Source organism: Heterocephalus glaber, unplaced genomic scaffold, assembly GCF_053883595.1.
Source record: "Heterocephalus glaber isolate CG9 unplaced genomic scaffold, H.glaber_assembly_v1.0 deba00001497, whole genome shotgun sequence".
NCBI classification, from domain to species: Eukaryota; Metazoa; Chordata; class Mammalia; order Rodentia; family Bathyergidae; genus Heterocephalus; species Heterocephalus glaber.
Genome location: NW_028258320.1, coordinates 47087807 through 47102375, shown reverse-complemented (window position 1 = coordinate 47102375; position 14569 = coordinate 47087807). Strand labels below are relative to the sequence as shown.

General features: G+C 39.5%; 1 protein-coding gene and 1 long non-coding RNA gene across 2 annotated transcripts in view; both read right to left on the bottom strand.

The window, feature by feature from the left end:
• LOC101715149 (scavenger receptor cysteine-rich domain-containing protein DMBT1-like) overlaps positions 1-14569 on the bottom strand; it is a 150988-nt gene that overhangs the window by 14327 nt on the left and 122092 nt on the right. The window contains 1 exon segment of the mRNA XM_087185349.1: positions 12882-13196. Coding sequence (XP_087041475.1) covers positions 12882-13196 — 315 coding nt within the window.
• Positions 663-4622, bottom strand: LOC147825672 (uncharacterized). The gene is made up of 5 exons (XR_015440384.1): positions 4587-4622; positions 3821-3859; positions 3617-3655; positions 3093-3158; positions 663-692 (listed from the first exon to the last, which is right to left on the bottom strand). It is a non-coding gene; the product is annotated as an uncharacterized LOC147825672 (long non-coding RNA).

The following is a 14569-nucleotide window of genomic DNA, read 5'->3' as shown; positions in this document are numbered from 1 at the left end:
TGTACATACACATTTACAAACTCATAATTATCTTCTCTAAACAGCAAGGACTTAATAAAAAAGAAATATAACCCTAATGATATTAATAGATATATGATCATTTTAATGATTAGGAGCCAAACAAAAATTACCAGATAAAGTGATCATTTCTTCCATTGAAATTGTAACTGTAAATAAAAATAAATAAATAAAAGCATTAAAAATGACCTTCAAACTCACTTATGTTCAAAATCCAAGAACCAAAGATTTTCTCTAATTTCAGATACCAATACTTTAGTTTAAGTTTCTATTTTGGTTTGAATGTAGAAATACTCTCTATTAAGCTTTCTTTTCTTAGCATCAAAATGTAACAAGTGGTGTTAGATACTATTTATTCTCCAGAAGTAAAATGATTAAGTAGTCATAAAGAAGCATTACAAATATAATGAATTTTTGAAAAGCATAATAAAGAAACCATTAGATTTTACAGGAAACATTTTTATAGGTGCTGAAAATTAAGTGAAGAAAGTCAAGTTAAATAAGAGAAAGGTCATACTGTGAAGTTTAATTCTATGCTACAGTATACAAAGCAAGGTAGGAAAATTAACAATAGATTTTATGACAATAAATTATAAAATTAAGTGTTGATCTAGCAATAGACATATGATCATTACCAGGTGATGGTGTCACGTTCATTGAAACTGGGTCACTGGCTGCCAAGAAAAATTTTTTTAGTGAAAGCAAAGCATTAAGTTTGGTTTCATTGAAATATTTTACACTGTAGACTACAAGTTTATGAAAACAAGCCTATTTCACAGTAGTGTACATGTATTTATGTGAATTTACACATTCAGGAATGAATGTGATTTAAATGTGTTTTGGCCGGTGGATCAATACCAATTCTCATTTGAGCAACTGCAATGTGCCAGGTCATTTAGTTCTCCAGTCCTTACAATGACTAATCCAGGTGAGTATTACCACCATTTTAGAGATGAGGAAATGGAAACTCAGAGGAATCATATAATATGACCAGGTCACCCAAAATTCAAACCTATAAAGTCCCAAAGCACATATTCTTTCTAACTATTCTGATCCTAAATGCATGGTAGGATAGATACCTGAGTACCTATGTCTTAATATCACATATGCTACTGTTCCCTGTGTGTGGTAGAATGGGGAAAAATATCATGGAACAGTTCTCTCAGGACATTTATGGGTTTGCTGCTGATACAGCTGGCTATGTCTGCCTGCTAATTGGACAGGATGATGCACATGGCGACATCTTTATATTCTTGGCTCTCTCCCAGAATAACCTTAAAATTGGGATGCAGTCTACCATTAGTGGCACCATGTAAAATGTACTCCCTCGTGGTTTTACTCCCTAGCTGTGACCCTTCCAGGAGTAGCAGCCATTAAGGTAGACTTGGATGTAGAAGCCTTGGCCCAATACCTACGCATTAAATGCCACTCACAAGGCTATAACAGTAGTGGATGAAACATACCAAATGAAAAAGTAGTTTTACAAAATCACATGGCTTTAGATCTCCTTATAGCTGCCAAGGAGCCACATGCACCATGCTTCACACAACATGTACTTTTATCCCAGATAATCATGACAATGTGTCTACAGCTTTGAGGAGATAGAAACAGAGATCCAAGCAGTAGACCAACTGTCTCAGTACCTTTTGCAGAGTTCATGGGATCCATGGATGTCTGCTATCCTATCCTGGATTCTTCCTTTTGAAGTGCCTGTTCTCCTTTTGTTTACTCACCTCTTTATTATCGGCATGCCTAATCAATCTGTTTCAATGATTTTTCACCAACAGGATTGAGACCATTTCACAGGCAGTTGCTAAAGACCCCATCAATATGGTTCTCCCTCTTCAGTCCAGGAAAAATGCCTGACCATGACCACTGTAGCCCCTAATCAGCAGGAACCAGTTAAGGAAGTGATGTAATGCCCGCCCACATTCCCTTATCTGACCACAACCATTCTAGGCTGAATAGAGATTGTGTTGAACCTCTTCTCCCTGCTATGCTCGTACACTGGCTAAAGATGTATACTCATGGGTTGATAAGGCCTGGTGAGTACAGCTAGAGTCCATAATCCCTGTCATTATTCAGCCCTGCTCCTGACATGCAATCACAACTCCCTCCAGCCTTGTTCCTGGTGAGTAGCCACAACTCCTCTTTAGTGCACACTCCCCCTTGAAAGTCCCATTTTGGCTTTTTCTTTCACAATCCCCCCCTTTTCACCCATTACCCTGTGGAAGGCCTTATAGCCTGTATGAGAGTTACCCAGTATGGTCTCAGTGCCAGGGAGGTCTCTCTCAGGTTTGTTCCTAAATAAACTTGTCCTGTTGAGCTCATATCTTTGTTTCTTCCTTCTTTTTCCCCTCATAGACAATATCACAGGGACTTGGAGGAATCACACCAATTAATTCACTAGCAAAGCCTGGAATCTGAAAGGACCTTGAATGGGAGTTGAGAGATCTGGCTTTGCCTTTCTTAGCTGTGTGAACTTAGGCAAATGTCTTGCTTATCTGGGCCTCATTTTCCTCCAAAATTAGGATGGTTGTTCAATTTTTTTTTATTCATTAAGTTTATTGGTATGTTTTAGGTATACAATACGATGACATTCATCACTGGGAATTTGGACCTTTCCATGATATATCTTGGTTCTTATTTTTTCTCTATTCCCCTACCCTCCCTTCAACCCCTCCACTCCTGGTTGTTCAATTCTTTACTCTTCTAGGTAGTCCAAGACCAGCACCATTGGCATCAGAGAGCAGCCTGATAGATGTGTTCAAGCTTTTCCCAGAGCCAGTGAATCTGTATTCAGCACATTCTCCAGGACGCTCACATGCAGGCTAACTTTTGAAAATCTCTGTTCTAGATCAACTCTACAGGCTCCTTTAGGTTCTGCATCTGAGGCCCTTTTATGCTATTCTTTCTGCCCCCAGTACCTACCGTCACTGTGTTCAGTTTTATAACCAGTGAGGGGGAGGGACTGGATTTCTCCTTACCTCTCCTTCTCTCCTGGGAAAGCAGGAAGTGTTTATTGTGGGTATTTTAATTCCTGCCACACTGGGAGTTCTAAGAAAGTCACTCACCAGGGACTGCAAAAACAGATTGCATATGTGGTGAAAGAGTTACTTCACTTGATGTGAGGGTTGTATCTGCCAAAGGAGAAGAATATTTTGGGTTGACTAACAGCATGGAGGAAAACAGAAGAGCAAAACTGCAAATTAACATTTTCAAAAGCCAGTTCTTTTGTGTGTGTATGTTGGGGTGTGCTGATTAGTTTGAAGCATGACCTGTAACAGAACACACACACGCACACACACACACACACACACACACACACACACAAGCAGGTTAGGTGTGGGCCCTCAGACCTGGCATCCCTTGGGCATATCTGAGCAAGACTGGGCCTGTAGGCAGCAGGTGATCCCTGGGGCCCCCTCTATGTCTATGGCCGAGTGCAGGACGTGTGGAGCTTTCTCTGTGCTTTCTGTGAACATTGGGCCTTATGCCATAGACAGAGTATTCAGTACATACGTTCATTAGTCAAATAGATGAAAAGTTGATCATGGCTATGTTTAGCTTCAGAAATATGACAGGCAGAGACACTTACCAGACAAAGCATCTATTTCTTCTAGAGTTGAAGATGAATCTGTATACAAATCAAGAGACTAGTTAAAAATGACTGGAAAGATGCCAGGTATGTCATTTCATTGAGCTTTATTTTGTGGCCAATGTGATCATTAAATAGGGTCATTTCTATATGAATAAGAAGCCCATCTCATTAATTTAAACAACACAAAGACAAAGACTTTACCTGATGGAAAGGTCACTTCTGGGGAGGTGGAAGAGGAATCTATAGATAAAAGAAAAAAGAGACTTAAATAACAGTGGAGGACTCCTAGGTTTCCATTTTTACTGAGGCTCTGTTGAGGACAAAGTTTTTGTGATACAGTCTAGTTTTATACATGGAACCCCAAGAAGAGGCACCTAAGGGGACCGCTGACAGTTCCACCTGAAGTGGAGGTTACAGGGGTTGAGATTGAAACTGGAGATCAACAAAAAGAGAAGGCAGAATTAATCATGTCAGGCACACATGCTTCTAGAAGATACAGATGTTACAGTGGAAGCATAGATCGGTGTGACTGGCCAGGCTTGTCTTTCTGTTCTCCAGACAGGACTGTGGCAGCCCATCTCCAGATGCTGCACTGCCTCTAAGCCATGTCCTCCACTCCTAGGCCAGTCTCCAGGAGAAATGCCCGCCTTGAGTAAGTGGCTGTGTTAGATGGCCATTTGGTCCAGTGTGTATTTTCATGGACTTCACTTAGTTTCATTAGCTGAACAGTGTTCTTCCTTTGGTTCATTCATTAAGCTGGGCTGCCCAGAATTCATTCACTATCAGAAGATCCAGAGATGGCCTTTATGAGTCAGGCTACTATAAATATATTTAAAGACTCAAAATAAAAGATAACTAAAGAATCAAAGAATTTGGCCAAGACATAGACAATTGTTTAATGAATTCACTTGAAATGAAAATAACTTGTATCAAATCAAGATAGAACACCAAATAATATTTAAATTACCTGTTGAAGTAGCTATGGCAACATCCAAAGATTCTGGAAATAAGAAAATTTTGCCTTTATTGTGGTCTCATTTACTAGTATTTATTGGAAAAAATTTAGTATAAGGACTAGTTATTTCCTCTTTCTAAATAAGAGTTAACTATCCAAATTAAAAGCACATGTTCTGTGATACTACAAATCAAATCTTTCCTAGTTCCTTTAAAGAAAAGATATTGATCATATTTTAACTTGCATAGTTCAGGTCCATTTGGAAGAATGTCATCGTTTTTGATGTTGGGATGTAATACAGAGGTAGCTCAGAAGACACTGAGGTTAAGTTGGCATTTTTGCTCCAGATTGCTAGTTTTTTCTGAGCAGTTCTGTGACAACTGGAGCATTTGCTGCCATTTCCTGCCATTGCCAATGAGGCTCTGCTATCAATTTTAACCCTCCCAGTCTCTGTACCATACAGGCAACCTGTTGTTTTTCCTAATATATAGTCTCTAGGGAGATCAGATAGCTAACTTTTAAGTAATTATGTGTGTGCAGAAAGTAAGAGAGATAGGCTCTGTAGATTATCTCCATATGCGTTCAAGCACTTTACTTGGGCTTGAACACGGATCTAAATCTGGCTGCATAGAGGCCCCCTTTGTCTATTACTAAGTTCTGGTCTATTTACCAAAGGTAAATTCCGTGGGGTGATTCCTAGACAACTCGGGGCATAACTATACTGTCTTGGTAGAATCTTAACACAACAAGATCCCTGAGATAGATAGCAAGAGGAAGAATCAGCGAAAAACTTATTACCAGTTGTAAGGACCAAATCTGTGGCTGAAATTGAGGTAGGATCGTCAAAACATTAAAAACTATCCTTATCCATCAAGCTCACTGGTAAAGAATTTTTTTAAATGACCCCATTTAAAAATATGCCCCAGCACATTTGATTATGCTTTGTTCCTATTCGATTCTTCTAGCCTCTGTTTCATTTCTCTGAAAGAAATAAATACTGATGGAAGAGGTACATGGGGCTGTGACCCAAATGCTCTGGGTTCTAGTTTGTTTGTGTAATGGGACATGTGACCTTGGACAAGTCCTTTGCATCTCTCAGCTTCAGCTGCTGCTTTTGAAAGTCTAGTCCATGGACCAGCAGCACTTGTATCCCATTGTTCAAAATCCAGACTGTCCAGAATGCACTGAAACAAAATCTGCATTGTAAGAAGATACTCAATTGAGTTAGGCATATATTAAACTCCAAAAAGCACCAAGGATGCAAATGGAGATGACTACAGGCCCACATACACATGGAAAGATAGGAGGATGCAGAGAGTGTATGGCCACATAAAAGGGCAGTCCTGTCTTGCTCAGCTCCAGCTACTGCTGCCCTGAAGAAATCATGCTGCAATGGCTCATTCTTAGATTTTGCAACCAAAGCTGGATATCTTGGGCTGAGAATGTAGCTCAGTGGTAGAGCACTTGCCTAGTATGCACAAGGCCTTGGGTTTGAACCCCAGGACTACACACACACACACACACACACACGCAGCTGGAGATCTGCATGATAATGATTTTGTAGAGCTAGGGGTCATATATGGGGCCTCATACATGCTAGGCAAAAGTTATACCACTGTGCCCTTGGACGGCTGGATTCTTATATGAAATCTTCCATTCTTTTTTTTTTTAATTCTTTCATTGGTACATTTTAGCTATACAACACATTTACATTTCTCATTGGGAACTTGTACCTTTACATGATGCATCTTGGTTCTTATTTTTTCTCCATTCCTAGCTCTCCCTTCACCCCCTCCACCCTTCCCTATTTACAAAGACTCTGTTTCCATTTTTTCCATATGAAATCTTCTATTCTTAATATGTTGGATTAAAATAATTTACACATGCATAGGCAAAATTTGGTTGTGTGAATATAAACTCATTAGTGGCTCAAAACTAACCCTTGAGCAGCCCATTTGTGACTTTTGTTCTACACAATCCCTAAGGTTTCTTCCAACTCTTAGGACAGTGTTGCTGTGATGGCACCTTATTTACCTTGTCTTTGCCTGAGAGACTTGGTGGGCAATTTTCACAGACCCAAGCACAGAAAGAGAAATACATTTCACCATCTGATTTCCTTTAGAGATTAGTTTCTGTCAAGCCTGGTAGAGGGACTTTGAGATTTTGAAAATACAAAAAAAGGGCCACTTGCTTAACTGCTGACAGTTCAGAGAAAACTCGTTAAGTTGCCTTGTGTTGAGGTGGTATTTCCAACTTATTTAGCCATACAGTGATGAACTCAAGCCCCAAGATGGTCCCCAAAGTGTCCAGAAGAAGAAAGTTTATAAAAGGACACAAGTTGGTTACACATATGTTAGACCACCCACTTCCTAGGACAAGGCTCTCAGGTGACTGTTTCCATCCTCCTGTTCTACAGATTAAAGAAACAGAGGCTCCAAAGAGTAAGAGGACTTGCTCATCAACAGTTGGTTAATGCCTGAGCCAGAACATAAGCCCCAGTTCTCTGGCTCTGAATTCTATATCACACTGTCACTCAAAAGGTTTCAGTGGTCAAACAAGTTTGAGTAAAATTCAATTTAACTAACTTTAAAAAGGATGTCTTAGGCTCCCTTGTGTGTGCCATGTTGTTTCTCCTCTGTGATGCCTGTCTGCCATTCACCCTGCCTTGGAGCCAGCCAATTATGGACTGAAACCTCTACAAAATGGTCTTGCTTTATGGTTCAGGCTGCCCCTGAACTCACTATGTAGCCCAGGCTGGCCTTGATCTTGCAGTGATCCCCCAAGCTCAGCCTCCCAAGTGCTGGGATTACAGCTGAGCCGGTCCCAGCACCTGGAAGGAAGCTCCCCACCTCCATCCCAGGCTCCTAGGGCAGAGAAGCTCAACCAGTCCCAGAACCTGGAAGGAAGCTCCCCTGCTGCCATCCCAGCCTCCTAGGGCAGAGAAGGTGAGCTGGTCTCAGCACCTGGAAGGAAGCTCCCTCACTGCCATCCGAAGCTCCTAGGGCAGAGAAGCTGAGCCGGTCCCAGAACCCTGAAGGAAGCTCCCCCGCTGCCATGCCAAGCTCCTAGGGCAGAGAAGGTGAGCCGCATGGGCATCAGAAGCACCCCCCGACACTGTGGAAATGAGAAAACACATAAACAAGCCTCAAAAACAGAGTTCCAGATCACCTACAGCAACTCCAAAGGGAAATGAGATGGAACAATCTGATACACAACCACCTGGACTCTCTGAACTGGCAACAAAAGAGGATCTGGGAAAAATGAAATCAGAAATAATTACTCAGATAACAGCAAAGATTTTGCTCATGGTGCAAGACATGATTAATAAATCTAGAGAGGACACAGGTAAAAAGAGGATCTGAGGAACATGATGGAATCCCAACATAGGAAACAAATGGAATCCATAAAACAGATACAAACAGATTTCCAGGAGATTAAAAACTCCATCGAAAGTCTGCGCAGCAGAATGAACCAATGTGAGGATAGAATTTCAGATATAGAAGATAAGATTGCAATTAGTGACCAGGAAAAGAAAAATTGCTTTAAAATTGTAAGGGAACATGAGAAATCAATCCAGCAGCTGCTAGACAATACAAAGAAGAATATCATAAGACTGATTGGAGTCAATGAAGAAAGAAGAGAGAGTGCAGATGACATAAAAAAAACTCTTCATAGAAGTGATGGCAGAAAACTTCCCAATGATGGGAAAAGAACTTGACATACAGATAAGTGAGGCATATAGGACTCCAGCTAGCCTTGATCAAAAACAATCTACACCTAGGCATATAATAGTTAGGATTCCAGAGATCCAACGGAAGGACAAAATTCTACAAGCAGTCAGAGAAAAGATACAAATCACATACAAAGGAAAGCCCATCAGAATCATAGCAGATTTCTCAGTGCAAACCCTCAAGACAAGAAGATCTTGGAGTGATGTATTTCAAGCCCTAAAGGAAAACAGCCTCCAACCCAGATTGATGGACCCTGCAAAACTATCTTTCAAAATGGATGGAGAAATAAGATACTTTCATGATAAAGAGCACCTCAGGAACTTCATGAATACCAAACTGACACTCCAAAAAATTTTAGACAATACCCTAGGAAAAGACAATGAGGATCACAACCCCAGGAAACCTAGCAGAATGAATCCATTGGGTGTGACAAATTAAACGCAAAGGAGGAGAATCCAACAAAAAGAAAAAGTCATGACAAGGCTTTTAAAACTTTTGACTTCATCTCCCTAATGAGTGTATAATTCAATCTTACTATTGTACTGATTAGTATTTTTCGGATTCTAGAGTTGCACACCATTCCTTGTGCTATACTGGCTATTTATCATCTTCTTATGTCTACATTTTAATTGGGTTGTCTATTAATGAGCTCTAAGAATTCTTCATATATTCTGGTCATAGGTTATATGCATTGTAAATATGGTCTGTTTAAGGACTACTTTTCTTTTCTTTTTTTTTGGTACTAGGGTTCGAACTCAGGTCCTTGTGCTTTCGAGGCAGGTGGGTGGAACTACTGAGCTAAATCACCGGCCCTACTTTTCATTTTAATGATGTCATTTAAAGTTCTAAATTTTGATGGAATCTCATTTATCAATTTTTTTCTTTTATACATCATGTCTTTTGTATCCTAGGTAGTTCTTGCCTACCCTGAATTCATAAATATTTTCCCTTATAATTTCTTCTTAAAGTTTTATACTTTTAGGCTTTCTTATTTAGGTTCATAGATCCCTTCAAGTTATTTTCATGTATGGAAATAAAGGGTTGAGGTTAATTTTTTATATACGGATACCAGGTGTTCTAGTGCCATTTGCTGAAAACACTATCTCTTCCTCAGCTCTTGAATTGAGTTTATATTCTATAAAATGCTAATGTTAAATAATCTTTCAAAACTCAGCGGACCATATATGTGTGATTCTATTTCTAGATTCTCTGTTTTATTCAAATGATCTATATGTCTTTCCTTACACCAACACTGCCTTGGTTATTGTAGCTTTAGAAGAAGTCTTAAAATTAGGTATACTAAACGTCTTCCAATACTGTTTTTTTTTTTTTAACTTTTCTAGGTCCTTTGTACTCCTACATAACTTTTAAATTTCAATATCCAATTCTTCATTTATAGCAAGTATACACAGACCTGAATTTTTATATATACCTTGTGTTTTCTAATCCTGCTAAATTCAAGTACAAGTTCTAGGGGCTCCTAGAGATTTCTTAGTATTTTCTCTGTAGATGATCATTTCATCTCCATATAAAGATTTTGCTTCTGCTTCACCAATCCTATCCTAGTTGTGTCATTTTATTGCCAGACTATTTTGATGGGGACTAGATTTCAAAGTTTAATGGACAGATAAAGAGTAAGCATATCTGCCCTTGTTCCCTACCTTAAGGAGAAAGCATTGTATCTTCTCCATTTATATAAGACATTCTCGCTGGAAGTATGGAGTACATGTCTTTAATCTGTTGAGAAGTTTCTGTTCTACTTCTAGTCTCCTGATAGCTTTTACCATGAACAGCTGTAGAATTTAGTCCAATACTTTTTCTCCAACTACTGACAGGATCATATGGCTTTTTCCTTTCCTCTGTTAAAATGATGACTTTTGGGGGTGGATTTTCCAATGCTGAACCAACACTGCCATCCCCATAACAAAACCACTTTCTACATACTGCCAGATCTGACTTCTAATAGTTTGTTTTGTTAAACAAATTCCTATCTATGTTCATACTTTTTTCTTGTATTATCTTTATCCAGTTTTAGGATTAGCACAATGTTGATTTCCTAAAATGAGGGGAGGAGTGTTCCTTCTTTTTTCTGCTTTAATTGTTTGATATAATTTATCAGTTAAAATGTATATGAGCCTGTTGTTGTCCTATAGGTAGGTTTTCAAGCTAGGAATATACTTTCTTTAATAGGTGCTATTCAAATTTTATATTTCCTCCAGAGTTAGTTTCATTAATTTGTCTTCCAAGGTACTTCTTAGAAGTTGTCAAATTTATTTCAAAAACGATTTTTGTAATATGCTTTCTATATGCTTTTAAATTCTGTAAAATCTGTGATAATGTCTCCTAGATCTTAATATTGTAATTTTTAAAATGTATAACTGATATTGTGTAACAGAAAGAAAAGGTCTAAAAGAGCAGGGGAATTGGGAGGGGTAGGGGAAGGGAAAAAATGGAAAGGAAAAAATATGAGAAGAGGAAAAAAAAATGGAAACAAGGTCTTTGCAAATAGGGAAGGGTGGGCAAAGGAAGGGGAAAAAAAATAAGAACCAAGAGACTCATGTAATGGTACAAGATCTCAATGATGAATGCAACTGTATTTTATACCTAAAATGTACCAATAAACTTAATGAGGGGGGGAAAGATGTCTTATGTAGAACTTGCTGGGGACTTTAATGTGCTAACAGCCTGAATCACCAAGAGGAATGTGGTATTTCCCCAATTTATCTAACCATGCAAATCCTTCTTTGAAACTTGCATGTCACTGAATTTTTTTTTTTTTTTTTTTTTTTTGGTACCGGGGATCAAACTTGGGACCTTGCGCTTGCGAGGCATGCGTCGGAACCATTGAGCTAAATTCCCAGCCCAATGTCACTGAATTTGTGTGTTGCACTGTGAAATACGCTTGGGAGATATGGCAATCCATTTTTCTCTTGAAACATAGATTATAGTTTCCCCTGAGATGTCTGAAGTACTATAATAGTTAAAAAACCAAACCAAACCAAAAACAAGGAGAAACTCACTGAAGCCATGTCACTAAAATTTGATCTCAGAAACCAGCTGTTGCACCACAGTGGGAGGGACAACTAGGCACACTTCCCTGTGGTTAAAGGCATGCCATCTGTTCAATTCACTGTTTTAACCAATGAATACATAAGCTTCTTACATTAGTTTGATATGAACTTGACATTTAGTTTCACGTGAGATACAAACTGCAACCCTAATCATATGGAAGGCAATCTATACATGTCTGATTTATAGAAGACAAGAAAGAAAATACAATTACCAGGAGAAGTGGTCATTTTTGTGACTGATGCTGAAATTATAAAACAAACAGAAACTTATAAGATTTTTTAATTTAAAACTGATACCTCAGATACATTTAAATTAGATGCAAAATAAGTTCTGAAATATGAAGTTAAAAGTAGAAAAGTTTTCTTAGTTGAGACTGAAATACAGACAGAAATGTTTGAAGACAGGAACTGAGAAATGTTCCTTGGTTGTGGGAAAAATACCCCAGGATGGATTAGAAATGTCATTTCACTGATGCAATGAGGAGGAATTATTTTCTAGAGTGGCAAAATACTGGGAATCTTCCTAATTCTACCTTTAGGCTTCTGTCATTAATTTCTCATTTTTAAAAATGAAATTAGGTTTATAGTAACAAGTTATCAGAACTCTAGAGGAAAATGGCTCCTTTTTATTATAAAACATACTATGATCCCTGATTCAATGTTTTTCTCCTGCTCATGATCTATCATAAACTGCACAAGTGATTCCAACCCTCTCATTGGAATGTCTGATGGTAGTCTAGTTCAGTACTAAATTCTGAGGACCCAGAATTGTGCCTGACACACTGAAAGTGCTTGATAAATATATATTGAATTAATGGAGGAATGAATTAAATCTTATTATTCTAGTCTCTGCCCTACAAATATGCTGGGCCATGGATATTTTCATTTCATCTGATTTCATTTTCTATTCAACTTTTTAAACCAGAGAAAGAAGAAAACATAGACAATGCACAAATTGGGCTGAATTAAATAAACAAACAAACAACAACAACAACAACAACAACAACAACAAAAACCATCTCAAACCAGAGAGGCCAAAAGGGAACAGTATTGCAGTAGATGAGAGGAACTGGGTTTTGTTCATGGGATTCCCAAGAGCAGCACTATGAAGTCAGCTTTAAAGTTCATAAAAGATAAGGACAAAGACCAGGAAATGCCATTACCCCAGCTAGTGGCTGACAGAGGGAGTCTGGGAAGTCCCTGAAGACTGAGGGCTAAGGAGAATCCACGGATGTTGAGTCAAGCCCAGGGCCAATCAGCACATTAAGAAAGAGACTAAGGAAGATGAGAGGTCTCCTGGAATCTAGGTCAGGGTATGCTGTGGGGCTGTTGTGCTACACATCCTTTTATACCCACTGCCCGAGTAAGTCTCAGAACTTTGAGGATGGACACTGGGCATCTGTTTGGAGGACCTGAATGAGACCCAAACCTCCTCATGTTAATTTCCAGATCCCCACCAAGAGTCATGGCTCTGTCAACCTCAGGAGAAAGCTGGGAGTGAGTACCTGAGCAGATGACCCCAGTGTCCTTGTGGTGGCCACAGTTGTGGACAGACAAGCCCAGATGGCAGCACTGGCCTAATGAGGTCTCATTGGCCTGGCATTGCACGTCATCCAGGAGGATGCTCCCAATACCCTCCCCAAAGTGGCTACTCCCCAGGGCACTGATGTCTTCTCCATAGCCCAGCTGCCAGCACACCACGTGGGCAGCATTGGGGGCCCAGAGTTCATTGCACACAGTACCCCATGTGCCATTGTGGTAGACTTCAACTCGCCCTTCACACTAGCTCCTCCCATGCACCAACCTGATGTTGGGCAGATCTGCAGAATACTCAGAGGTTATGGTTGGAATGTGACAGGCAATTACGAATGGGATTTTTCTTTAGTTACTAATATAACATATCCCAAACTCCAGAGCCTTAGAAATTCTTGCTTTCTGCTTCTAGGTTGCAGAGAACTAGGTCAAATTATTAATGCCTGTAAATGCAGTGACTGGTTTTTCTGTGCTACTTCTGATCTCCAATATTTTGTTCCATCTTCCCATCTTTTGATTGGGAATATGGTAATTACAAGGTTAAGGATAAATATCAGTGTTGGGACTAAGCCATCAAACTGATAAGCAATGGTGTCAGGATTGCCTATCTTAAGTTTTCATTATTTTTTCAAGGAAATATGAGGGTAATATAACCCTAGAAACTGGGATGGTGGGTGGCTTAAAGGTCATTGTTTAAATTTCTCTGTTTAAAGGTCTCTGTTTAAATGTGGCTCAAAGAAGCAGGGTGTAAACAATTCCTCTTAAGCATTCTCAACTGGTGTGGGTTGTCTTACTTGGCTAAAAACTCTGAGGCAGTAATTTTAACAGAACTTACCTTCATTACTAAGGTAATGACAACAACCAAATAGCAATAATTCTGTATATTTGTGATTTGTTGGGTGGAATCCTGGGTGGAGACTGACTGGAGATTTGGGGTCAGCAGAGTACTCAGTCTTCTTAAGTGGAAGCTTCAAAGTCAGCTCCCACAAACTGCTCATTATGATTTTGATATGAGGTCTCCCAAAGACCCATCCATTGAAGGTCTGGTCCCCAATGCAGTAATGTTTAGAGGTGACTGGATCATGAGGACTCTAACCTCATCAGTGGATTAGCCTATTTAATAGATTCATAGCTGAGTGAACTATTGGCAGGTGATTGAAACTGCAGGAGATGGCCCCTAAATGGAGAAAGTGGGTCCTGTGAGGTATGCCCTTGGGGATATTTTGTCCCCTAGCTCTTTCCTCTTGCTCACCATCTCTGTTTTGTGACTGCCTTGAAATTAGTAGCTTTCCTCCTCCACAATGATGTTTCTGACTCATCATAGGCCCACAGCAATGAGGCCAGTTGACCACGGACTGAAACCTCTGCAAACTAAAACAAACCTTTCCTCCTTTAAATGGTTATTCTCAGGTATTTTATCACAGTCACGGAAAGCTGACTAATACACCAATTCTTGCATCTCATAGCCCTTTCTTATTACCTTCCAATCACAGATTTTTAGGTGAACTCAGACATTCTCAGCACTTCTTTAGTAGCAGCCATTTGTAGGGTAGCCTGAGGCTATGGAGGAGGGTGGGAATGGATGGCACACATCCAGCAGGGATGCTTCTTCCCACAGCAATGCTAGAATAGTCCTGAGCTCAAACTCTCCAAAGGGAGG